Consider the following 25,496-nt stretch of genomic DNA (forward strand, 5'->3'; position numbering starts at 1 on the left):
AAAACATGTGCTGGTAAAATAACAGCAGAATAAAATATATTTATATATAATATATATAAATGCGCAACAATAACTGCACTGCTGTAACTAACCCTGTTATAAAGCAACAGTTTCATTAGGACATTAACATGGTTCATACTCGACCTGACTGCTCCAGTAAATCCCAGAGCTGCTCACTGAGCGTCATGCAGGACATCTGCTGTCTGCACAGAGCAGCGCACAGCACAACACCAGACTACCGCCTTTAAAACACCGCAAATGACTGAGGCCAAGTTTCACCACAGAGGAGTAGAAACAGGACATTGTTACTGGATTTTAAAATTCACAACATCTTTTAAAATGTCTGGAGAGGCAACACTGAAGAGCTGTGACTGAGGTGAGTTTGTTCTTGAGTCTTGTCTCTGTCTTTGATTAAGTCTTCTGGAGGATGCCTGGATATTTGGACACCACTGACATTATAGTTATGTTGGGAAATGTTAAAAAGATTCTTTATAGTAGCAAGCATGTAAATTGCAGACGTGAAACCTACAACAAAAATGTGATTTGTACATATTTTGTTTCCTAAAGTGGTTTAAAATGACAATATTATCTATATCACAGGGATTTTTACTTGGTTTTATTTTCATTTTAAATTATAAGGCTTATAATAAGCATATTGCATTTTCCAGTGTTTTTTGCTGACACGTGCCTGTCCTTCTGTCAGCACACTTATAAGGAGGGATCTTGGCTCCTGCAGCCATTTCCCCTGCAGGGCTGAGCTCTTTGGCTGGCTCGCCACTTCCTTAGCAGAGGGGCTGCTGGCAGGGGCAACATCTGAGCAGGTACCACAAACAAACAAGAATATAGACATTGAAAGTCATTAAAACAGGTTGCAAATGTTATTTTGACTCCTCAGGTGCATGCATACGCTTTGATGTGTTGGTAAATGCAAAAAAAATCTTGACTGAATTTGCATTTTTGCGCTTAAAAATGTAACTAATCAAATCAAATTCCAGGCAGATATTTAGTTTTTATGTGTTTCTTATAATCTGTGGGAGCTTTTGGTTAGAAAGGGGTTAAATATTCTCATTACTGGGAGAAAAACAGGATGACTATGATAAAATCATACAGGTTAATATTGGCTGCACAGTTTGTGAAGATTCATCACTGAGTGTTTGCAAACAGGCTTGTTTGTGTCTCTCTCTCTGCACAGGTCATGAAGCCCCAAGAGGCAGAGCTTGTCACTGAAATCTCCAAGGTATTCTGCACCTTCCCTCATCAGCCCGCCTGCTGTTGTTGGTTAAAGAGACAGTTCACTTTAAATTAGACGCTGTAAAATAAGCAGCATGTGATGGAGACAAGGACCAAAACACACTTCAGACAATTCAGCTTCAAATATCAATATATATAAAAATCTAAAATTTCTAACTAATATCTTACACCTGCTGTCTCCTCAGTTACAATGCATGGTCTCGGAGCTGAAGACGGGTTTCACCAGCGCTCTGCTGGAGCTCAGTCAGATCCAACATGGAGACACGTTCCTGAGGGAGGAGCTGGAGGAGAACAGGAGGAGCTGCCAGAAGAAGGCTGTTCGTCTGGAGGCTCTGGTCGAGTCGCTGAGGGTGAGACCGGAGAGATTTTAATATCCAGACTTTAAATATTCAGACAAAATCCCAAGGTGAAAAGTTTGAGTTCCACACACATGACTACACAAAAAAGCAACACACACAATTTAAAGTAAATAATTTGGAGAACGTTCAACCTCTGGCTGCAGGGACTTCTGTCCAGTCTGTCCACCCATCACAGATATTACTCAGCGTTAGACGATGATTCTCCCTCAGCTGTGGACAGTATTTAGTCTCAACGCTTCGTCACCCTACAGGAAGAACTTGGTGTGATGCGGTGTCAGGTGTTGCAGCTGTACAGTAACAGACAGAGACCTCAGCAGGACGGAAAGAGCTCCACGTCAAAACAGAGAGAAAGGTAAAACACACATGTAGAAACAACTGTCCAATATTAATACATGATACATTATTAACATAATTTCCAAATTGCATTAAATGTATTAAGCATGATAAAACTTTACAGAAGATGTGTCAGTGAAAGATAAAGGCTGATGGTCTTCTCAATTATTTTCCTTGTTGGTTTATTATATATATATATCATTGATATTATAACCCTTATAACATGCATGGTGTGACATGACACATCACATCAACGTATCTTAGCCTGTTATGCTTTATAATACAACATAGAGACGTGTAAAACCTGCAGACAGACATCTGTCCACTGTTGTGCAGCTGTGACGCAGCAGAGGCGGCCGGCGGACGGAGTCAGTGCGAGTGTTCGTCTGCTCCGCCCTCCTGTCTGTCCAGAGGGAAGCTGCTGCTCCACTGTTTCCTGCAGGGACTCAAAGCAGGACTGAGTGAAGGCACAGGTGAGTTTCAGTGCCGGAGAGGGGAAACAGTTTTCCCACATTTTAGAAATTTAAAAACCAAAAACATATAGTTGTGTATTTCCTAAAGCAGCTGCAAAACTACAACACACATCAGGAACAAAATAAGCATGCTGGGAAAAACACCGAACCTTTAACTTCATGTACAGACAGTCGAAGGAACGGACGCTGTATCCTCTCAGCTGTTTGATCGGCAGGTGCTCTGTAAGACATCCCTTTTAAGGCCACCGTTCAATACCTTGCTGAAAAGCACTTCGGCAGCACATGTTACCTCTTTCATTTCAGTCTCCATCCGACTGGATGCGAAGCTCAATTTTGAACAAAGCGCCGACTGTCATTTAAAAAGCTGAAATATAAACGTTACAGGTGAAAAGCACATCTGTGCAGCTGTTGTCCTTTCTGTGCAGATGCACGGCATCAGGTGGCGATGCAGCTCCTGCATTCTGAGTGGGAGTACGTTTCAACCTTAAACCAGCTGTATGACAGATACAGGACACCGCCAGCTCACCAGATGACCGTGGAGCCACAGTAAGTGCTGAACTGTTTATATACAACACATCACACTGTAACTAGAGAGGGGAAACACAGTGGATTGTTTTTTCCAGTGGCTACGATCTTCAACTGCTTATAAGGGAAGGAAATGAAGGCAAATGAATTTTTCTTGCATGTAAAGTCACTATATTTCCCACCTGAGGGCAAAAAGGGGTAAATGTTGAGGACGTTCATTCTGCAGCACAGAGGCAGAAATGGGAATCAAATAATCCTCTATCCGCCGTCAGTGTCAGCACAACTGTCCAGGTATTATAGTACAAATGTCCTTTTACTGTTAAAATTACATTTGTAATATTTGACTGTCTTTTTTCTTTCTTTCTTTGATTCAGTCAGACATATCTGAAGTTTGTGGAGCAGCTGCTACAGCGACACCTCCTCTTCAGAAACACCCTGCAGGAGCGACTAACTGCCGAACACTGGAAGTCTCTGGTTGGAGACATCCTGGTGCAGCTTATCGGACAAAATGACGTAAGATGAGAAAATTTTTCATGATTTCAGTCCTTCACTCTGAACGCTGAGGGACAGGCTGCTCACATTTAGTCTAATTTGGGTTGTCCAGACAGCTTTTTCAGATATGTACCTCGGATACACGACCACCCTGGCGTCCTTCCTCTCACTGGAGTTCAACAGACTGAATCATCCTGAGAAAGGCCACAAACTGCAGGTATTTGAGGTGATACAGCATCAGCGTCACTCACTCATAAAGCTCTAGCGAGAGCAGATCTGCTGATGGGGAGCTTTTCCTTTGATTTTTGCAGAGCGGCCAGATGGAGAGAGAGGAAATGAAACTGCTCTCCCTGCTGTTGGCGCCCGTGTCTCGTGTACACGGCTACCTGAGTCACATTCAGGTGAGTCAGCAGCCGCTGCGGCGAGGCCAGTTTTTGCAGAGCCGTGACGCTGCGGGGCCACACTAACCTTAAAGTGGAGGGCTGAGCTGAGGGGGTCCAACATCTGAAAAACACAAACACAAAATGATTCACATCAGAAAATAAAACCCATGATGGTGTTTTTTTTTCTCTTTTGGAGGATAGTTGGAGGCCAGATCATGACCTGACAAATGTTTAGAGAGATTAAAGGTCTACTGACAAATCTTATATCATCATATTAATTAAAATAACCTTGTAGCATTTACTGAGCTGTTCATTCTTCCCTTTGTTTTCCCGCTGCAGAACTTGTTGCAGTGGACAGGTAAAGAGCATCCTGACTGCAGCCTCCTGCTGGGCGCTGAGCGCGCGCTGAGGAGCGTGTTGTCTCGCTGTCACGTGATTCTGGAGGAAGACGTCCGCTGGGAGGAAGGAGAAGGGGCCGGACAAAGGTCAGAGCATCATGACAGGGATTGGCCGGCACACAGGTCACAGTTACAATCAGCTGAGATAGTTCTTTACTTTGAAAAACCAAATTATTCCATGGTGAGATTGTGGAGCAGCAGCTTTTGTATCTTACATCTGATGCATCATGAAGATGATCTTTACGTAGAGTTTATTCATGAGTTAAAACTAAGAGAAAATGATAAATAGTAATTATCAGAGGACAGTTAAGAGCAAAATGTGTGTTTCTGAGTTAAAAAAAAATGTCTGTTTATCCTTCACATGAACAGCAGCTGCTCTGATGCTGCGGCCGGTGGATCCTCTGCAAACTGTTGCACAAGAATCCAAGAGACCAGAGAGAGTCAGAGGGGCAGGGAGGGGGCAAACTCTGCTGCTCAGGGGTGAGTGTCGCCCTCTGCTGGCGGCAGATCGAACAGCAGCCAGGAGCTCACCTGCAGGAATAATGTCAAGCTCATGTTAAACTCATGAATAGGAAGTCCCTACTTCCCACAGGCAAAGATTAGCATCCATTCATTTCAGTACAACAACAACAACAACAGCAAAAAATCAACTTGCAGAGACTTGAGGATCATAAAGTTTAATTTCTGTTCTACTGTTGTCGTGTGGAAATGACAGCAAGGTCTGTGTGTTCATGATGTTGCTGCAAGTTTCAACATCTGTAGCAACGTTTTGCAAAGTGTGGTCACAGCTGCACACCAAACTTAAAAGTAAGGAGACACATTCAAAGTTCCCATTTTTTACTAAATGTGATCAAACACGCTGAAGATGAATGAAGTCTGGTGTACCGGTGAAGCTGTGAGGCGACAACATGCAATGCTGTGCTGTGCTTTCAGGCAGGAAGTGTTTCATGCTCATCCACCTCTTTTGGTGTCGCTCACATTGAAGATGTCGATGTGAATACAGACAATTTCCAGTAAATAAAGCATCTGATGCGTTTTGCAGCAGCCGCAGTAAATTGCACAAAAAGCCCAAAGAAAAACCTCGCATCCATGACTTGTGTAAAAAGTAAAAAAGAATTTACAAGAAACGTAACTCAAGTAAAAGTGTTTACATTGAAGGAGAAAAAACTTGTTTATCGAGGGGGTTTCATGTTTTTAGGGTCATTTTAAGTAGAAAGTAACAGAAGGAAGAAAGGAGGGGATGATAGGAAAAAGAAAAGCAGTAAGAAAAAGGACAAGGACGGAGAAAGTTCAGGGAATATATAAACCTGGATCAGCAAAGTAACAAGTAACTACACCTGTCAGAAACTCTACACTGTATTAAAGAACAATAACTCCCCTCCCCTCCCTCAGAGACGCCCCGCAGGCTGCTCCCCTCACCAACGGGGTGGACGTCCACCACTCCATGCGTGTGGAGTGCTGGTCCTGCAGCCCGGTGAGGAGGAAGGGCCAGACCACTCTGAACCAGCCGGCCCGTGACTGCGGACACGCCTACTGCTCCCTCCTCACCCCGGACGCCGCAGGGTGGGGCGAGAACAGCGACTCGGGTCAGGGCACCTTCAGCCAGCCCACGGGGAAAGGCACCAACGAGCTGGAGGCACCTCCCGGGAACCACAGCCTGGAGGACTGCGAGACCGACCCCGACGACACCTCGGCCTTCGACTACTCCTCTGTCACCTCCTGCAGCCCCGACGGCACCCTGCGCAGAGACATGACGGGCAGCAACAGCGGGGAGGATGAGGAGGAGGACAGTCAGGTGCCGGTGCTGTTGAAGCCGTCATACAGCCAGCAGCAGCATCAGCAGCAGCATCAGCAGCAGCAGCAGCAGCAGCAGCAGCATCAGCATCAGCAGCAGCAGCATCAGCATCAGCATCAGTCCAGAGAGGCTCCCAGAGAGAGGACTGTGTGTTTGAGGTGGCAGATTCCCAGATTGACCCCTCATCCTCCTCTGAGGAAGACAGCGGGCTCGTGTGTGGACGGGCTGACGCCGTGTCTCGTCGGCTCCTACGGGAAGAGGCTGGTCAACGTCAGGAAAGGGTCACCGCCTCTACACCTGAAAAGTGCCTTCAGGCCCATCTGGGACGACCCGTCCAAACAGGTATCTCAGTTTTTATTACACAAACATATACCAGGTTTATTGTCCTCCTCACTTCTCCTGATAATAAAACTTGTCCTTAGATCTTTACACTGGCTTCCATGTACTGTCAGAACTAAAGCTGCAACTAATTCATTCTTGTCTTGTTTATAAATGTCAGTAAATTCTTTAAAAGAAGAAGCCTATTTTAATTTACCACAACCCAAAGAGAAGTTTGCAAAAAGTCTTATTCTATTCGACCATCAGTCTAAAACCCAAAGACATCAACGATACAATTCTCCCATTTGAGAAGCTGGAACCAGCAAAGTTCAGCATAATGGACTAACCCATTATCAGAATAGTTGACAATTATATTTTTGTTGATCAGTCGATCATAAATTCAAAGATTCAGAACTGATTCAGCTTCTCTCCACAGCACCTTTGACCCACATATATAAATAAAGTTTTTCTTGCCAGAATTAAATAACACCAGTCTGGATTAGTTACTGAAGTAACTAAACTGAAAAGTCAAAAACACTGGATCCTACACTTCCCATAATGCAGGTTGGTGACCTTTTTTGCAGGTTTATGGTAACAAATCACAGGCTTGTAAAAATTATTTTCATGTGAAAGAAAAGGCAAAGCCCCTTTAATTTAAGGCTTGACAGAACATTGTTCGACTCTGTCTCCAAAATAAACCATGTAATTAGTCTTAAATCCTGTGATGTCATCATTTCCTGACGATTCTCCGTGTATCACCTCATGAGCCAGGTTGACGCAGCTCCAGAGAAAGACCACAGACAAGGCTTCATCCCGATTCAAGCCGCGGCGAGGCAAAGCTATCAGAGCTTCAACCCGAGCAGAGAGAACCTAAGGTGGGTGGGACGGTGATGACACTCGAGCTTTACAGTGATTACAGACAGGATGGTGATGCTGCAACCCCCCCCCCGCAGTAAGAAGAGAGTAGGAAGAGTAGATCCAGTAATACCATAAAAAAACAACAGTGTTTGATCAATGACAACACCTGGTGAACATCTGTCTCTCTTCAGACCAGGCCTGGCTCAGCAGCGGGGGACACACGCAGCAGCGATCAGCAGTGGAGGATTGTGGGAAGACAGCGAGGACAGCGAGGGACCCTGCAGCACCGTTTGACCCCCCCCCCCCCCCCCCCCCACACCCCACACCCCACACACACACACACACACACACACACACACACACACACACACACACACACACAACACAACTGCATGAACGACGAAGACAACATGGATGTTTTTCCTGATTTTCTGATGAAGCTACAGCTCGTGTTAAGACGGCGGATATCTGTGTTTGGTTCTTCAGGGTTACACTCCGACATGTAGGACAAAAACATCAGAGCATTCTGGGGGATTTATGTCCAAAAAATAAACAAACAATTATCAACACGTATGAGAAAAAAAACTTCTCTAAGCACAGTCGGCTTACTGAAGCTTTTCTTTTTGACTTACATTTGAAAAAATCCCATTTTAATTTCCAGACCATATTTTTTTAACCAGAGATGTGGATGACGTCATGTCAATATGTAGCTTAAGAACTAACAAATGTAACTTTTAATAGGTTTAAGCACTTGATTTTAATATTGTTACTGTGCTGTTGCTGGTGATAATGCTAAGCTAACAAGGTGCTAGCTGTAGTTTCAAAATAAGTGTAATATCTTATCTTTTCAACTTTGCTACAACAGCTGAGATTTACAGAAACTGAAAATAAAAACAAGAGAAATGAGTAGTTCAGTACAAAATAAGACTGGGTGATTTATTAATCTCATCAAGACCATTAATACAAAGCAGTTAAAAGGCCACATACCATCAAATAAACCGACTGCTGGATCAAGCTGTTACAGTGCCACCGGAGGAAAACCAGTCTGTTAATCTGTTGGGGGCTGAGGGGTCTTTAAAAAAACAAAACAACAACAACAAACAAAACAAAAACTTGGCAAAACGAACCCCAACAATACTGACTTGGGAAACTTGGGAAATGGACAGAACACGAGCGAAGACAGTGAAGTGATGCGACTTCAGCTGTCCCTTAAAAAAGAAAGAAAAAATCCTCCTGAACTCCCCTCTCATCTCTGGATTAGGAGGGTTTGTTTTTTTGTTTTTTACCCCCCCAGAGCAAGTGAGGGGGGCACGAGTGATCTTTAAAAACGTGCTGAGATCCAGCTTGTGGTGATCAGACGTCCTCAGGCGTTTTATGCGTCTGTCACAAAACGTCGAGGGGAATCGGAGTGAGATGGTAAGACTCGTGTTTTTTTTCTTTTTTTCTGCCCTGATCCGCGTAGAAAGTGAGTTTAACAGCTGCATAGGACCAATGCATTTACAAACATGACCTATAACAACCGCGGCTCGTCAACAGTACAGCCTAAAGTGCACAAAGTGTGTTTCTCAGAAGAAAAAAACAAAAAAAAAAAAAAGAAAGAAGAAAAAGTCCAATTCTTCACTTGCAAACTGAATATACGTCTCGATATATTCACCTGCAACTTCAATACAATTCCAACCTCTTGTTTAATGAGTGTTAGCATTAAAAAGTCTTTGAAAAGGAGAAAAGGCAATTAGTAGGATGTACAAAGTGAAGCACACGTCTAAGTAAGTGCTTGGCATATTCAACTGTATATTTTTTCTTTTTTTAAATTGCTTTAAAACAGCTAAGGGGGGGCGGGGAAGAAAAAATGGCTTTCCTCAGTTAATACTCCCAGTGTTTCAACTGGAGATTGTCTGTAAGTAAGTTAGTGACAGTGACCTGTTTTTTTTTTTTTTTCTGTTTTATTTTTTATTTTTTTATTTTATTTTTTAAAATGTTTAATCCGACTGTAGCAGCATTGGATTATTAGGCAATATTCGACTGAACAGATGCGGATGAGGGTACAATACAACAGGGGAAAAAAAAAAAACTTGTCACTTTATACAAATTATTTAGTTAGTGTATACATGTTATATATACACAGTATCCACAAACATGTACAATTTCATAGTGTATAGCTTTGTTCTAAACATTACATAGGCAACTTTATTTTTTAGCATTTTAGACACCATTTGCTTATTTCTGTAAAGTAGAAAACAAAATAAAAAGGCACATCTGAGCATGATGCATGGATTATTTCAGTCTTTTCCAAAGTGAAACAAAAACGTTTCAAGCAGAAAAAAAAAAAAGAAAGAATGAGGGAGAGATAAAGAAGAAGAAGAAGAAGAAGTTGGGTTAAAAAGTTCCCCTTTTTCCATGGGTTTTTTTTTCTTTTAATAATAGTTATTTGGGGCGGCCACTGGGGGGCGCTGACCCAGCTTTGGTGGGAGGTTGCGTGCTTCCAGTGCTGAGTTTGAATACCAATGAAGAACAAGTTGGTCATGAGGGCTTTAGGAGAAGAGCACAGTGTCAGACAGCAGCGCACGTCAATACGGGGATCAGTTAAGACATCAGCTTTTTTTGAAGAAGTGGGAGACAGAAAATCTTTTTCCTTTTTTCCCCCCTCCCTCTCTTCGTCCTGGATCGGTGCTGTTTGATATCGTGGCGGACTTCTCCCTCTGTCGCACACCGCAGAGGGATTTTCTGTCTCGTCCAAACCTGCTGACTTTGCCCAAGCTTGATGTGCAACAAAAAAAAATAATAATAATAATAATGGAGTGTTCTTGGCTCTCTCTTTTTCTTTTTCCTCCCAATGTGGGGCTGAGAGGACTGGAGCCCGGGGGTCAGAGGTCACCGCTGTTGGATTTTTAAAAGGCAACGTTTTGTGGCTGCGGAGAAGCCTGTCTTCAGACAAAACCACCCCCCCCCCCCAAAAAAACAAACAAACAAACAATCAGACAGTTCGACTCGCGTCTTTACAGTCACAGTGTACAGTTGAGATACAAGGTGGGGGATTCAGTGTCGCCTCCTGTTTGCGTTTCTTTTAATGTCACATTTGTTTAAAAAAAAGAAAAAAGAAAATCCCTTATCCCCCTGCATAAAATAAGACTTTGGCAACTGTTTGTTTTCAGTTAGTAGGAAACACAAGTCAATGGAAATGTCCGCTGCTCACACCCACCGTGACAGAGCTACGTCCACGTTGATCGTTGAGGAGGAGAGAGGTCGTAAAAATCTGTGAGCTGCAGCAGGACTCCAGATGATGTCAATGCCCAAAGAAACAAAGCATGACAGTTAAGGCTACAAAGTCCAAGGCCCCCCCCCACCATCACCACCCCCCCCCCCCCCCCCCCACCCTGGTGATGGAGGAGCGGGACGTGGGGTAATCGTGAGTTAAGTGTTTGAGGGGTGAGAACTTTCATCAGGAACAAACATTCTCGCTCCGTACAGCACAGACAGACAAACACTCAGCTCCTTGTTGTTTATTGGCTGGCACACCGGTGGTGGTTTCTCATTGGCACAGAGGGTTTTTATGATGAAGGCGGAGCTACTGATCCCCTGAGAGGCACAGCTGGGGTGTGACTGGTCGATGCAGAGGGAGGGCGGGTGGAGTTAAGAGTACGTGGAGCAGTGTTATTCTTTCTGATCAGTAGCTTTGAGTCCACTGTGTCGTAGTTTGCAGGAGACAGTTTGAAGTTTGCATTTCAGGGTGTTTAAAAATAGAACGGAGCAGGCTCACTGGCTGCTGTCGGTGTTCTCCACCAATGAGAGGCCTTGTAGCGGCGGCTGCAGCAGCTCCCTTTTGTATGTCTTTGGTGGGAGTTTGGGGAGTTGCGGGCTGGAGTTGTGGCGAGGCGGGACAGGTGGAGCGGTGATGGAAACAGGTAGAGGGCAGAGGCTGTTCTGGCTGGCGCTGAGCGGACAGCTCCGCCTGGGGACGCGTGGCGACGGCGTGCTGGGCGGGGTGTTGGGGGAGCTGGGGGAGCTGCTGAAGTCCCAGTGGTATCGGCCCACGGGGGAAGGCTGCAGGGGCGGGTAGTTGATGAAGATCTCCGGGGGCCGCTGGGGCACCGGGGGAGGCGTGTCGGGCAGAGGGTCGCGGGGCGGCGGAGGAGGGGGGCTTGGCAGCGGGCCGTCCATGGGGGGTCCGTTGTAGACCGGCGGGCGAGGCTGGTTCCTGGGAGGAGGAGGGGGCTGCCGGGGAGGAATGGCTGGAGGGCTGTCGGACATGGTGCTCAGCTGAAACACAGAGAGACGCCAACAGATCACAACAAGGTTCAACTGTCGCTAAACAACAGTGAATGATACGGTGCAGAGCGAAGGGTCCCAACATGGAGGCCGGGCGCCCCGCAAACAGATGATCAACAGAAGAAGAAGGCAGAGAAAACATGTGTGTCACGTAAAGTTATACTTATTTTATTAAACGCCCCTGTAATCTTTGAAGATTTATTTAGCAAAATATTTTTAATCATTATCATTTTTAAATGTTAAATATAAACCCCTTAAATAAATCTTTCTCCAAGTCGTCCCCTCAAGTCTCTTAACAATTTGCACCTAGCAGAAATACTGTCACGTTAAATCCTGTCAAACGGAGGTAGATTGTTGTATTTATTTGTATAATGGCGAGAAATGATGCACTGCTCTTACTTTGGCTTCAGACATTGCATCTTTCCTTCGTGGTGGCAGAGGTGGAGGCTTGAGCTGCTCGTCCCCGAGCTGGTGGAGGCTCCCGCAAGACACAGACTGGAACTCTGGGAAAAAAAGAAAAAAGAGAAAGAAAAGACGCTCATTGAGTTAATGGATGAAAGATCCACAGCTGAAACAGAAAACAACTAGGAACAAACTGCAAAAATAAAAACAAACTCCACACTCACTTGTCGGTGGCAGAATGACTGAAACGAATATGGGGTTACTTCCTGTAAACGGAGGGAAAAGATCAAGATTTAATTTCACAAAAAGGTGCAAGTTTAACTTTTACATTAGTGCTCTGAACACAAAACAGTGTCTCTCCATTAAGCCACAGTTAAAGAATTATAATTATTATTATTATTAGTTGTAATAATAAAATTCAAATGAAGTAGGGCATCTTAGGGGTAAAATGCACAGACCATGTAATTCAAACTTCCCATATCCAACATTTATTGTCTAATTAAGACGAGAAATGCCCCAAAAAAAGAGTAAAAAAAACCCCAAAACACACAAAACAAAACAGTGAAGCTGAATTGAAAGTCATGTAAATACACTGATGTTTGGAAACTAAGAAACTTCCCCTGTAAAAAACATTGTTTTTACGGGGGAAGTTTCTTAGCTGAACTCACCGCCGTAGGAGTTGCTGAGGTCGGGCTCCATGAAGACTGAGCTGAGGTCAGAGGAGGCTGACTGCGGAGGGGTCGGCGTGTTCGGAGAGGTGGGCACCGAGGCCGACGCCGGCATCTCCGGCTCGGTCTCGGCGATGCTCCGGAAGGTGATCTTGTGTGGGGGCTCCCTCTCCAGGGGGACGGGGTGGCCCTTCAGGGTGCCAGAGGTAGACGTTCGTACAGGCCGGATCCCCGGGGATTTCAGATTGTACATGGTCTTCCTGGGCTACAGGAGGAAAAACAGAGAGTTCACCATCAGAACCGATTCTGTCTTTCCCCGAGGAGGAAATACTCACTATTTCTGGTCCCTGTGGAAGCTACTGCTAAATGAGAGTATTGAAGTCGGTGCCATCAAACGGCAAAATTTAACAATTTCACACAGAAACAGAAACTGCTGTCCAACGCGGCTTTCACTCATCATCGAGGATCTAAATAATGTTTTTCCCTCTCACCTGCAGTAAATGTGAATTCGAGACTAAAGCAAAACAAGGAATTGAAACTGAAACGGCACCAAACATTGCTGCAACATGAACGTCACCAAACACTTACAAATCGAGGAGCCTGTCTGCAGTTCCGTGGCTCAATATCCATAGACATTTTGAACAGGTAGTCAGCAAACTCCTTCTCACTTCTGTTGCCCATCGGGTTCAGGTTCTCAAAGAACCGCTGTACAACAACAACAACAACAGCGACAAGTTGTTAGTTTATCGTTCAGGATCTGTGTAAATGTGTGTGTTGAGCGACAGCGGCGAGACGAACGTGTGAGCGAGCTCTCACCCTGATGTCGTGCTCCACCTTCAGACAGTACGGCTGGTTCTGATACTGCTGGATCTCTCCTGTGATTTCAGCCACTTTCCTCCTCTTGCTGAAGTTGATCAGCTCCTTGCCGTGGCGTTTGAGGAAGTCCGGGTTGCCTTCCTCCGTCTTCAAGATGTTGGTTAGATAGATACCTGGGGGGGGATCAAGAAAAAAAAAGAAGCTTTCTAATAAATAATGGTGAATCTAAATGTACAGGACGGTTATTTAGAAATATTCTGTCAGATCGTTTCATACTTCACTTGTCGTGTGTGTGGAGCAACACTGTGGATGACTTACCAAAGAAAGGCACACAAGGTGGGTTTATTGACTTGAGTTTAGCCAAGTATTTCTTAAAATGGTCTTGGCTCAGTTCGACAGCTTCTTCCAGGATTTTCTTCTTCCTCTCTGGTATTGCCTGCGGGCGGAGGAGGTTCAGCTTTAGATCGGATGCTTACATCAAAGTGACAAACAGCAGAGGTTTCCCAAAAAAAGTAACTGTTGTGCCAGTGAATTTTCTCGGCCAGGCTCGGCACCATATGGACAGAGTCTTCGTCCTCGGGGCTTGTGCATAATACAACAGCCGAGCAGGAAACGCAAGCTCACAAAATCAGAGTCACATTCAGAATCGTATCAGAGTCTCTGTTTGCAAATCTGTGTTTTAGATTCTCGTGTAAAGTCTTTCAGTCCTGGCGCCGCAGTTTGGCCTTAAGGACATGTTGGTTAATCAGTCAACACTTTGATCCAGAAGGAAATAATTTAACAACCGTTGGACATTTTTCAGACACTTAAAGTCAACGCAATATGAATCCTGACCAACTAGTGACCGATCAGCTTCCCCTGAGTTATATGCTTTGATAAACGATGTCAGCGTGCTCTGTACGGTGGCCGTTTTAGGACATTTAGGACTTAGTTTCATCTGTCCAAGCCGAGTTTGCTGTGTCAGAATGTTTACATGCTAACATTAGCATGTTATTATGCAAACGTTATTATGACTCCTAAATATGAGCCACGGGTCGGCCTAATGAAACTTGAGCTACTTTGCGAGTGTAGAGCTGATGTCGACAAGCTTAGCCTGTTTTTGTCCTAAAATAGCCACCGTATATAAGATGATAAAACATGGACTTTCCTCTGGTGCCATCATTAGGTCAAATAAAGTTAATTTTTCTTTTCCAACTATTAGCAAGGATGTAAAAATAGCAATGTTGTCTCTCCATCTTTCATCCATTTAATCTTAATTTTATTTTGTGGTGTGTAATGAGCAGCTTCAGCTTCACGGGACACTGTGGCTCTGGTCTTCTGATTAATGAGTCTTTGTTGTTTATCTTTTGGGGCATTTTGTCTTAATAGTAGGGTAAACTACCCGTTTGTTTCTGGTGGAAATACAGTCTGCAACCTGCCGATTGTTGGACTCACCTCAAAGGTGTGGTCGAGCCTGTAGACTGGGACAGAGTTGATGGCGCTGACCACCTCCAGCACACCGTTAAAGTTGTTGAGCTCCTGGAAAACCTGCAGAATCTCTATGACCCGCGATAACACTGCCACCCTCTCCTCCAGGTTCATCGTCTCTACAATACACCTGAGAACGACGCGCAGACGCACACACACACACACGTGCACACACACACACACACACACACACGCACACACACACACACACACACACACACACACGGTTAGAGATACATCTTCTGCAGCCAGGACTCTAAAACCAATGTTGGCTTTTCTTGTGAATGAAATGTTCGAATCCTCAGACTCACTTCTCGAACCACAGTGTGAGGTTTGTGGTGTGACGGATCATACGGAGCAAGTTTGGCGAGTTCTTCTCTTTGTCCTCTTTGGTCCAGACGCTGCCGACGAGCTCGGACGGTCGGACCGCTCTGTGGACGAAGCAGGGTTTTCATTTTTTCATACAGGCAACAGCAGAGGGAAAACAACAATCTGATCTTAACCTGTAAATGTAAACTCTGACAGATCTTATTCATCTGTGTGAACAAACCTGCCGACAGACAAATCACAAGCCTGCCTCTCTGCCCTCCAAGCCTTCGTCCACTCACCTGTAGAGCTCCGACTCGAGCAGCGTCAGCTGGCGGGCGATCTCTATGGGGTGAAGGGTCATGAGCTCAAACATGTCCACTTGTCCTGCTCTGCAGATGTGCCACTCGATGGGAGGAGGCGGGCTCTCGAAGGTGATGTTGTGACTGACGCCGTTCGACTGCGTCTGCAGCTTCCTCTTGATAATCTTGTTGATGGACTCGACCCACTTTCTCATTGACTTGCCTGAAAACAGAAACAGAGCAGAGTGAGCACCAACACACACACACACACACACACACACAGGATTTAATGGTCTTAATTCTGATGAGGGCCACACTAATAGCACAGGTTAACTTTGTGCAATCTCAACCTGCAAACTTTTTTCTTAAAACTGATGCTTGGACCAAATTGTAACTTTCACTTTGAACAGCCTGTTTATCTAAAGCATCAAACTGGTTGTTTCTCGTGTGTGTGATCTGCTGTACAAGAAGAGATATGCTTTTAATGATGCTGGTATGGATCACTAATCAAATACGTATCATAAATATGTCAGAGAACATCTAAAGTGAGTAAGATTTGGAAATTAAATTATTAATTATATTAATAAACAATGTCACTGGACTTAAAAATGTTCATTTTAATATTCCAAAAATGTAATTCATGACAAAATAACCTTTAACGCTCCACATTTTTCTTTTTTGCAGTTTTTGCTTTGGCATAAGAAAAGATGTCAAAGGGAAGTTTTAATACTGACGGTACAAAGCTAAATGTGTGTTTGCAGGTGGGGCGGTGCATCCCGCGTCTAGCTCTGACCTCTCAGTTGAATTTTGCTGGTGATGTATTCCTCCAGTCGACTTCTCAGCTCCGGATCGTTCTCAAAGTCGTAGAAATGATGTTCGACCCACTGACGGAAAACGTTGAGAACCCTGCGAGACGAACACACGCTCCATTATTAACTGACTATATTTTTTGTTACAGACTTTCAGCTGTCCGTGAGAAAAAATTCAGACAACTGAAATCTGTCCGAATATGAGCTGAAAATATTTCTCCATTTATGCACATTGATTCAGTAACAAAACAGGAAACAAACACCCCCCCCCCCGAAGTGGAGAGACATTTTTACTGTTTCACCACACGCTGGTTTTTTTTTTTTTTTTTTTAAACATTTCTGTTTTTATTGGACAGTTGGTGGTGAAGAGGCAGACAGGAACACAAGGGGATAAGAGATTCCCGGACAAAGACGTCGCTAAAACAGAGACATTCAGCAAACATGGTTGAACAGTTTCTGGCTGGTGCCCAGTGTGTATTCCTCACGCTGGTGGTCAGTTAACATTTTCTAAGAGTGGAAACTTAAAAATAGCAGAGACACAGCATTTCTGTGCTTTAAAGGACAAATGTCACACTTTAAGAGGTTTTTTTTTTTTAAACCTACTTTGAGTGTCCTGGTTCTAAAATAAACGGCTGGACGACATCACAATGTTTACGTAACAACAGACCACCCAAACCGCCTGACAGGCCGCTATAAATCCTGTCCCGATCTGTGAACAGATCCTTGATTATTGGTGTTTTTCATGTACAATTGCTGCCTAAGGCATGTGCTCAAAAACATTAACAAACCTTTTTGAATATTCTTATCTGCTGACTCACTTCCATGTTTCTTTAAGAAAAATGCTGTTAATTCAGAGGATGTAATGTAAAGTATGTGTGACCACGGGATTTGTTCCTACTCCTCTCAATGAGAAACTAACAACCTCATTGTGTTTTAACTGTTTCTGTGACTAAAGTTTAAAGGATTTTATTGCAGCTGCCCTTCACTACAGTCTGATACTGAGACACTCGCAGTTTTTAAATGGTACTTAACAGACTATTCCTGACACTGTTGCTCCTTATAAGGATAGAAAGTCTCACACAAAAGTAATTCTGTGGCTCAGTGAGAACATTCAGGCCTTAACAGGAGAGTGTAAAAGAGCCAAACAACAACACGAGACAAAGACACATGAAATCTTTGTGGCATTTTTGAAGCCCTTGTTAGGAAATAAAAGAAAGCAGTTCAAGATGCAGGAACACGCTTATAAAAGTTTATCTGCAAGTTTAGAGACATCTCAAAGGAGCGGAGGCTGCACAAATATCAGTAACCAACCGACTAATATCTACAGAATATTAGGTTAAAAGTTTGACTTGAGTCGTCGCAGACATTAGTCCGTCATTTAAAGCTGCGATTTACTTTGAACACATTAAATGAAGGGTCTGCTGAGCAATAAAGCAGCTCATCTCCTGCCTCGATTCAGAAGAAAAAAAGTTTTATCTTGTGGTGCCTTTTTTCACTTTGATGTTTCACTTGCTTTTAGTGGCACTAAATAGAAGTATTCCTTGGAATAGGATTCCTAATCACCACAAGTCTTCGTCATTGCTTCTGGACCAACATGTTTGTCAAAGAAAATAGACAAACCCAGACATTACTTTCCTTCCCTCAGTTTGTGCAATGTTCCCTGAATGTTTTTGGAGAATCATTTCCCTGTCCTGTTGCTGTTATTTCCTTTAGTTCGTACTATTCGTGCAGCCGCTGCTCTCTCTCTTTGGGGAGTTCACACAGGAGCGATCAGCTGAGGCAGCATCACCTCTGATTGGACAGCTGTCATACATACCTGAGTTGGACCGGCTGCACGTACTCCTTCCTGAACCTCTGGAGCTCGGCCGCCATCGGCTGATCGCCGTTCCAGAGAGCCTGTCGGTCCTCCTCAGTGGGTTCTGGCTCAGGGATGTCAATCCTGAGAGGAAACAACAATCAGACGTGCGATATTTCAAGAAGTCAGGGCAGCCACAATATGGAGTCACTGATAAATATTTGTCTGAAAAGTGTCCAGGTGAAGATGATTATCCGTACAGTTCAGATAGTGGTTCAATAAACAACGGCTGAATAAAGATGCAGGAGAGAGGACAGGCGTTCTGGCTAAAGCATACCTGTCTATCAGCAGGGTGAGAAGCTCCTGCGGTTTGCAGAATGATCGGTATGTGGTAAGAAACGTGCGGACAAAGTTAGGATCTACAAACAGATGAGAAAGATTAGATAACACAGACCATCGGCATCACGATGTATATCTTTGCAAAAGAAACCTACGGGTCGATGTCCTGCAGCATCTTACCAGCATACATGTGGTAGGTGAGCCGCTCTATGAGCTTGCCCACTGTGCCGGCCTTAATGATGGGGATGCCTGTTTTGCTCTGCACTTTGTCCTCAAACACTATATTCTCCTCAGAGTCCTGCACGGCAAAGCGGTAAACCTCCGGGGAGGGCAGTCTTAGAGGATGCGCCTGTTCCTCGTGCTGCAGCACCGTGTCCAACATGCGATCCAAAGTGGAGCGGTACTGCAGAGTCACCAGCGCCGCCATCCACGCCGCTTTCTCCTCTGCTGTCCGTGCACAGAAAACTGCACAATTTTCATCTTTGCCTATCAGTTCAAAGGCGTGCCGCAGCTCTGACGAGTCCTCGCGGTCCACGATGCGAATCTTCCTCAGCACAAACTTCTCCTTCAGGCGGTACTCCGCCCCGCTGCCCGACCCCGGGAGCCGTGAGCTCTGGTTGGCCTTGCAGCTGATCATAAGGCCATCGAACAGGAAGTTGTGTCTCTCGTGCTTGGCGCCCGCTCGTAAAAGCGGCCCCTCCAGGATGAACTCACTGCAGCACTGACCGATGTCTTTGCCCTCCCAGCCGTCGATGCTTTTCTGGATCTCGTTCATGCGTTTGATGGCGAGTTGTTTGCTTCGAACCTGCCTGCTGTACAGGCGGTACATGGGCTCACTGTGAGGGGGGGATAAAGTGTGAAGTCAGAAAACTCAAGAGCTCAATGCATAAATTAAACTTTAAAGGCGTTTACACTTTTACAGCGTTAATATCCATGAGAAGATATATTTGTGGTTTTAAGAACCAAAAACCATCTCAGTGTAGTTTTACATCTCCTCTCTCAGTCAGCCAATCAGAAGAGAGGCTCAGAGTCTCTCTTCTGATTGGCTGATCCAATAAAAAATATAGCAAATTTCAGGTAAACACTCAGAGAAACCAAATCCTGCAAGGGTGGGCCGTGGGTACAGGTGGGCGGGGCTTGGAGCATCACTGAAGGAGGTGACTGCTTTGTTGTGACATCACAAAGTTACAGAAGTCCTGACGGCTCGTTTCAAGGCTCAGTTTCTGAATACAGGCTGTGTGTACTTCTCTGTGGACTGAGGCTTTGATACTTTCACAGTAGTCATTTAAACCTAGACCTGATCTATAATCAAACAACTCATGGAACCTTTATACAATATGCGACCTTTAAACCACTGAAGTATCACTACTTCGCAAGGATGTGCAAAGCAGGGTCTGCACCTCTGCTACTGCCTTTATGACTGAACTCTAAACAAACTTTAGCTTATGTGGTGAATGGAGATTGACTAAATGAATTCTTATATGTATATAAATACTAGCAGAGCAGATGTACCCAGGTTTACGGCGAGGCTGGTGTTTGGCATAGATGCGCTCCACGCTACACTGAAGGTTGAGCAGCGCTGTGATCGCCTGCTTCAGACATTCTCTGTCATCTTGGTCTTCACTGCGCTCCTGAAGTTGCTGTTAAAAAAGCAAAACAAACAAACATAATAATATAATAATAAAACATTAGTCTATAGATGTTTTTCACAGCAGACATTTTGACATGTCATTGTTAATGTTTATCAGTAACACCTGCGCTTTAACAAGTCAAACTGTCCACTGTGTTCTCTGTAGGAAAGCTGCATCACAACAACACAGGTGAGATGTGACAACAGTGTTGGATTTCAGGCCAGTTACATTTTAACAGCACATACAGAAACAAAGCTACAGCGTGAGTCTTATGTGGGCAAACTAAAGACGAATTATTTTTAGAGGATATTCAGAGACTTATGATATGGCTGAGAGCTAATCAACAATCAATAGGCCACATTGTTTCTTCCTGGAGAAATGTCTGCAGAGGATTTTCTAACCAACATTTTGTTTAGTTTATCATTAACCAATAACTAAGGATGTGATCAGCAATTTAAAAAAAAAAAGAAGAAGTTATTATTCCCACAGAAAAACTGAAGCCATAGGAAAAACCAATCGTATCTTTGACTGGGACTGTGCAGGTGTCAGGACGTACCTGTAATAGCTCAAAGTAGTGCATACAGTGGTATACTGGGACCATCATCAGCTGGGGGAGGACATACTGGACTGCTTCTTTGAATCCTTCTGCCACTGACTGGAGACATAAAGACACATCAGACCAGTCAGCGATGCATCAGCATGAAGAAATTATGAAACAGATTTAAACCAACCAGCATGTGATTGAAGAGAGGACCGTACTCATTTTGAGAAAAAGTCCCCACTCATGCATTTCCTGCTTAGCAAAGATCCAAGCCAACGTTTGATTTGTATAAAAAAGTGGATTTTTTTTTTCCTCCTACAACCCTAATCCAAATCTGTCTAAGGCCTGTGTTTTGTTCCCCAAGTGGAAGCCATCGTAAAGATATACGTAGTCATATTCACGTCTTCAAAGCCGGTGAGTCAAATGTGATTATAACTGACAGATATAATGTGTCCCAGACTGTAAAATTACCACAAAGTACAACAATTCAAAACTGAAAAAGAACAATACAGCAAAAAAAAAAAAAAAAAACAGTTGACAGGAGACAGCTGTGAAGACAAGCACACCCAGAATGTGTATGTTTCACTTTATAAACCGGGGATGAATTAGATCAGGCAAGAGGCTGCAGGGTGACGAGTGATGGAGGGAGGGAGGGAGGGAGCAGCGGCTGACCGAGTGAGGCTGCAGTGTAACCAGAGAGGGGGGCCGTCATAGTATCCATTTAAATCTCCTGTTCCCCTGACAGACGATTCAGAATCAATATGCTAGTACTCAGACTCCACAGCAGCGGCCACGGTGTCTGCGTGGGGAGGGGAGGAGGGGGGAGGGGGGAGGGGGGAGGGAGCGGGAGGGTCTGCGTGCATGGAAAAGAAAGCATCATCATCTGCCTGACGCACACTGACGGACAGCCGGGGAACAATGACCTAAGTTTAGATCATGTTATTGATATGACCGAGTTAGTATGTTCAGTACAGTATAAATCATTTTTACAATTAATTTATATTTAGTTTAAAAAGACAGCGGGAACATTTCACTCTGCTCTAATGTCCCGGCTTTAAATCTTACTGTGGTTGTGATTATATTCGGGACATGACATTTAAATGGAACATGAGAAACCTGGCTATTCATATTCCTGTATGCATAATCATAACAGTGTCCAGGCCTCCGATCATCTCTCTTGATTCCTCAACATCTTATTTCTGTGCTGATCAAGCGTCCCTTTATTATATCAATATATTATTATTGTTTATCCTTTATTCCCTTTATCGTCAATACATCTTTCAGCATCACACACAGCGCATTACTGTTTTATAGGCTCCAGTTTATAATGAAAGTGGAGGATCCTTCTTTTTCTTTTGTCCAGTTAAATCTTTTATTTAGAACTAAAAAAAACTAATTAACAATTATCAATTAACTGACCAAAATAATCTGCTGATTAATCAATAATCAAACTAAGGATTAGTCTCAGCTGTTCAGTTACTTTGTTACTCCTCATTTATCTTATAGACACATTTACTGCCATTAATACAGTTTAATGTGTAAAATAAATAAATAATTAAATATATTTGTCACAGTTCAATTGTTTATTAATATATAAACTGTGTTTGGAGCTACAGCAGCATTTCACTGTGTTCTCATATTAATGTGAGGGGCGACACACACATCTGGTTTGAGCAGGTGAACTGGAGATGAGGATGTTTATACTGTGATTGCATAACATGTAAAAACACAAATATTTTTTCTTAGCATCACGAGTCTCTACAGGTGCATGCATCATCATCATCATCATCATCGTCATCGTCATCATCGCTGTGGCAGCCTAAATATAAACAGTGCTGTGTAAGAAAAAGGTACAGAATGACTATGAGAACAACATGTCCCCTCTTCACAGAGGTACAGAGCTGCTTCAACAGTCTTTTGCCATCTTAATTCACAGCTTATTTTCAACATGAAATGCGTCTTGGGCCACCCGCCACCCTCCCCGTCTTCTTCGCCTCCTCCTCCTCCTCGCCAGGAGAAAAATGGCCTGCAGTGTGGCTGCCTGTTCTATTTTTAAAAGGCGATGTAATTTACCCACAATACCAGACGCTGCAGAGTGCAGGGGCTGAGTGCTCGAGAGACACATCTATCTGACAGAGAGGGGAGGGAGGGAGAAAGTCAAGAAGGATGGAGTGAGAAAGATGAAGCGCATGCAACGAGACAAAAGCAGAAGGTAGAGCAGAGGCAGCAACGACGCCACCGCCGACGGTTCAATCCCCGTCGCAAGAAACGCTCTCATATGTCACACATTTAAACCCCGGTGCTGTTGATTCAAAGTGTCCGTGTTAAGGTTCATGTTGTTCAAAAGGAGGTGGAGAGAAGAGGAACCGAACCTCCAGCCGCTCAGTGATGAAACACAAAGTGAGAGATTCTAAAATAAGATTAGACCACGGTGCAGAAACGAGGCAGCAGCAGTTTGATAAAAGGGGTGGAAGGTGTTTGGGTGGGGGTGATGGGGGGGTGAGGGGGATGGGGGGGCAGTTTAAGAAGGGAGGCTGAACCATTACACCATCTGCCCCTGGGACTGCTGATGATCAAAACACACACATACAAAATCCTGTGCCCGCACACACTGGTGGTACAGTGGCTGAGCTAAACGAATTTTGCAAAGCAACATCGTAAACACCACGTTTTGTTTTTTTTTTTTTTGTTTTTGTTTGTTTCTTTTACCAGGTCCAATCAGAATACAATAATAATCAACTGATTGTTTCAGTGTTGTTGTTTTTTTATGTGGATAAAGCCGAAATAGATCCAATCAGTATTTTCTTTCATGGTGTTTTTAAATGAATCACCAGGTCAAAGATCTTTCAACTGTAACGTTTCCTGACACTTTAAGGACTTGTAATCTGTGATGTCACAAAAATTGACTCTAAAACAATCAATCTGTAAATAATACATTAAATTCAGTCTCTACTTTTAAGCTAAATTGGGCAAAACATCCTTCCTGACAACTGTGCTGAACCCATCTGCTGAGAGAGATCATGTTTGTTATCTTCAAGTTTTTATCTACGAGAGCGACTTAATGAGCCGGTTTCTTTTTCTATTGTATGTCAAGTGTTGGTAGGAAAAAAAACAACGCAACAGGCTTTTAAATGAACACCTCGGCGTTATCAATACAGTGCACGAATAAAGCTTTATTTTTAACTCCTATGCCCTTTCCTCCGCTCTGTTACATTGAGTGCATGAAAACAAACACTGGGTGTGGGTAAGTGGAGGAAAGTGCCAGTGGTGTTGGATCTAACTGGGGTTAGGGCCGGTGGTTGGAGGGCGACCAGCGAGGCCTCGCCCTCAGGTACAGCGCTACTCTCGCAACATTTTAATATCCACTTCATGAGAGGTGACTTTAGCGTTCAAAATCTTGAAAAGGAGAGAAGAAAATCGCCTCGTACTGTAAATACTACTGCGAGTTTGGAGCCCTGATGTTGCTTCATGTGAACAGTCGGACTCGTTGGTCTTTGGCCTGAGAAAACACCAGCAAATATTTCATCTTCAAAGGCTGCCAAACTGCACCCCACCGAGCATAATTCAATGCTATTCTTGTGAGGAATGTCCAAATAAAACAATGCGGCAGCAGCGAATAAACTGTACACAGGACGCTGAATATGACATGACATGCCCTCAAACGATATAGGGAGGAATTCCACCGGGCACCTCAGGTTCGCTTCAAAGCTAAACAGGAACAAGTATTCAAACACTGTGCGCTCGGGCTAAACACATAAATGACCTACTTGTACCTTCATATTAAAAACAAGTAATTTTTATATTTTTTCCTTCATAAGAAAGTTTATATTTGAGAATTTGGGAACTTTCAAACCCGTAGCACGGCAATTAAATGTTACTAATTTTAACCTACCAAAGTAACGACACACCAAGTCATTAAGTTTGGAACAAAAATATTCTGTACGGTTTATAATAAATTAATATCAACCATGGTTGATTACCCATAATCAATCACTTCTGAATGTTAATAACGCTGCGTCTTCTTAGTCTTTAAGGCGACAGACGACAAATCCTTAAAATGTGAAAATCACGCAAACCTGAACAGAATACTTCTTTCCATTGTTCATTCCTCACTTTCTGTGAATATCCCTAAAGGGCCCAGACCCTGACGCCATGTTCCCGCGTTCTCTTTGCCCATCGAGAGCGAAGGCGTCGATAACGAGCTCCGATCAATCGTCTTACCTGGAAGTAAAGGCCAACGGTCGATCGTGCCATCAGGTTGTTGAAATGCTCGTGGAAATCCCTGCTGAGGATGTCCTGAGACAGGGTCTCGTAGGGGTCGAACGCCTGCTCCTACACACACACACACACACACACACACACACACACACACACACACACACACACACACACACACACACACACACACACACACGTCCGAGTTAATATTGACATGCTGAACTGTACAAGGAATCAGATAATTAACTTATAATTTACAGTAACTGTCGTCTTCTTTAACAGGTTCTTACACTTACTGGTTTTATGTAAAATTATTTACCGTATAACCTTTATTGTCAGTATTTTGATTATTAATTATGGATGATGTATATAAGGAGCGGTTTGGTAACAGAGTGCATATTTAGTATGGGTTTAGAAGGCAATCAAAGAAAAACTGAAATAGTACAGTGTTCATTTTCCCTCATGAAAAAGGTAATAAAAAGGGATAAATATTATTTGTCTTTTAAAAGTGCACAGTTGACATTGTTGATTGATTGATTGAAAAGGTTTTAGGAATCATACAGACGGTCTACCTTTTCTTACTCAACTCATACGTTTTTTTACAATCTCAAACTAATTTTCAACATGTGGAAAACACTGCGAGGTAACAAGCACCTGTGTAATTATTTACATCCCTTATAAACATTTCTCAGCGTTACTAACGCTAAAACAAATCGTGTGACTTTTTACACACTTGGCTTCATATTCAGAT

At 43.7% G+C, this 25,496-nt stretch overlaps 2 protein-coding genes and 1 long non-coding RNA gene across 5 annotated transcripts in view; 1 reads left to right on the top strand and 2 right to left on the bottom strand.

Moving 5' to 3' along the window:
- Positions 1 to 140: 140 nt before the first annotated feature.
- Positions 141 to 10,287, top strand: LOC130179856 (uncharacterized). 3 transcript variants are annotated; one of them, XM_056392957.1, is made up of 15 exons: positions 141 to 376; positions 704 to 821; positions 1,193 to 1,237; positions 1,437 to 1,601; positions 1,862 to 1,962; positions 2,280 to 2,416; positions 2,842 to 2,962; positions 3,316 to 3,454; positions 3,546 to 3,650; positions 3,745 to 3,834; positions 4,156 to 4,301; positions 4,587 to 4,694; positions 5,607 to 6,351; positions 7,099 to 7,202; positions 7,377 to 10,287. In XM_056392957.1, the coding sequence occupies exons 3-15, from the start codon at positions 1,196 to 1,198 to the stop codon at positions 7,477 to 7,479; spliced, it is 2,106 nt and encodes a 701-aa protein (XP_056248932.1). In that variant the 5' UTR covers positions 141 to 376; positions 704 to 821; positions 1,193 to 1,195; the 3' UTR covers positions 7,480 to 10,287. The 3 variants fall into 3 exon arrangements, with proteins under 3 accessions (XP_056248932.1, XP_056248931.1, XP_056248930.1); XM_056392956.1 differs by having other exon boundaries at positions 144 to 376; positions 669 to 821; positions 4,584 to 4,694; XM_056392955.1 differs by having other exon boundaries at positions 144 to 376; positions 4,584 to 4,694.
- Positions 1,478 to 2,340, bottom strand: LOC130179858 (uncharacterized). Its single transcript, XR_008829332.1, has 3 exons — positions 2,248 to 2,340; positions 1,742 to 1,897; positions 1,478 to 1,595 (listed from the first exon to the last, which is right to left on the bottom strand). It is a non-coding gene; the product is annotated as an uncharacterized LOC130179858 (long non-coding RNA).
- Positions 8,096 to 25,496, bottom strand: part of sos2 (son of sevenless homolog 2 (Drosophila)) — a 35,053-nt gene continuing 17,652 nt past the window's right edge. Inside the window, exons 7-23 of the mRNA XM_056392954.1 lie at positions 24,749 to 24,859; positions 20,543 to 20,641; positions 19,868 to 19,995; positions 18,536 to 19,191; positions 18,354 to 18,435; positions 18,038 to 18,160; positions 16,206 to 16,318; positions 15,413 to 15,635; positions 15,116 to 15,235; positions 14,772 to 14,934; positions 13,656 to 13,773; positions 13,338 to 13,510; positions 13,110 to 13,226; positions 12,522 to 12,786; positions 12,078 to 12,119; positions 11,851 to 11,954; positions 8,096 to 11,442 (exon numbers count right to left, since the gene is read on the bottom strand). Of these exons, the coding sequence (XP_056248929.1) occupies positions 10,939 to 11,442; positions 11,851 to 11,954; positions 12,078 to 12,119; positions 12,522 to 12,786; positions 13,110 to 13,226; positions 13,338 to 13,510; positions 13,656 to 13,773; positions 14,772 to 14,934; positions 15,116 to 15,235; positions 15,413 to 15,635; positions 16,206 to 16,318; positions 18,038 to 18,160; positions 18,354 to 18,435; positions 18,536 to 19,191; positions 19,868 to 19,995; positions 20,543 to 20,641; positions 24,749 to 24,859 (3,141 nt within the window). The 3' untranslated portion in view covers positions 8,096 to 10,938. The remainder of the gene's footprint in view (positions 11,443 to 11,850; positions 11,955 to 12,077; positions 12,120 to 12,521; positions 12,787 to 13,109; positions 13,227 to 13,337; positions 13,511 to 13,655; positions 13,774 to 14,771; positions 14,935 to 15,115; positions 15,236 to 15,412; positions 15,636 to 16,205; positions 16,319 to 18,037; positions 18,161 to 18,353; positions 18,436 to 18,535; positions 19,192 to 19,867; positions 19,996 to 20,542; positions 20,642 to 24,748; positions 24,860 to 25,496) is intronic.

Source organism: Seriola aureovittata, chromosome 13, assembly GCF_021018895.1.
Source record: "Seriola aureovittata isolate HTS-2021-v1 ecotype China chromosome 13, ASM2101889v1, whole genome shotgun sequence".
Lineage (NCBI taxonomy): Eukaryota > Metazoa > Chordata > Actinopteri > Carangiformes > Carangidae > Seriola > Seriola aureovittata.

Bases quoted from the DNA above. Each gene is read 5' to 3' on its own strand.
- LOC130179856 (XM_056392956.1), top strand. From the start codon at position 1,196: ATGAAGCCCCAAGAGGCAGAGCTTGTCACTGAAATCTCCAAG. The intron at 3,455-3,545 runs GTAAGATGAGAA...TGGGTTGTCCAG, and splicing joins AGCTTATCGGACAAAATGAC to ACAGCTTTTTCAGATATGTA. The intron at 4,302-4,583 runs GTCAGAGCATCA...TCACATGAACAG, and splicing joins GGAGAAGGGGCCGGACAAAG to CAGCTGCTCTGATGCTGCGG.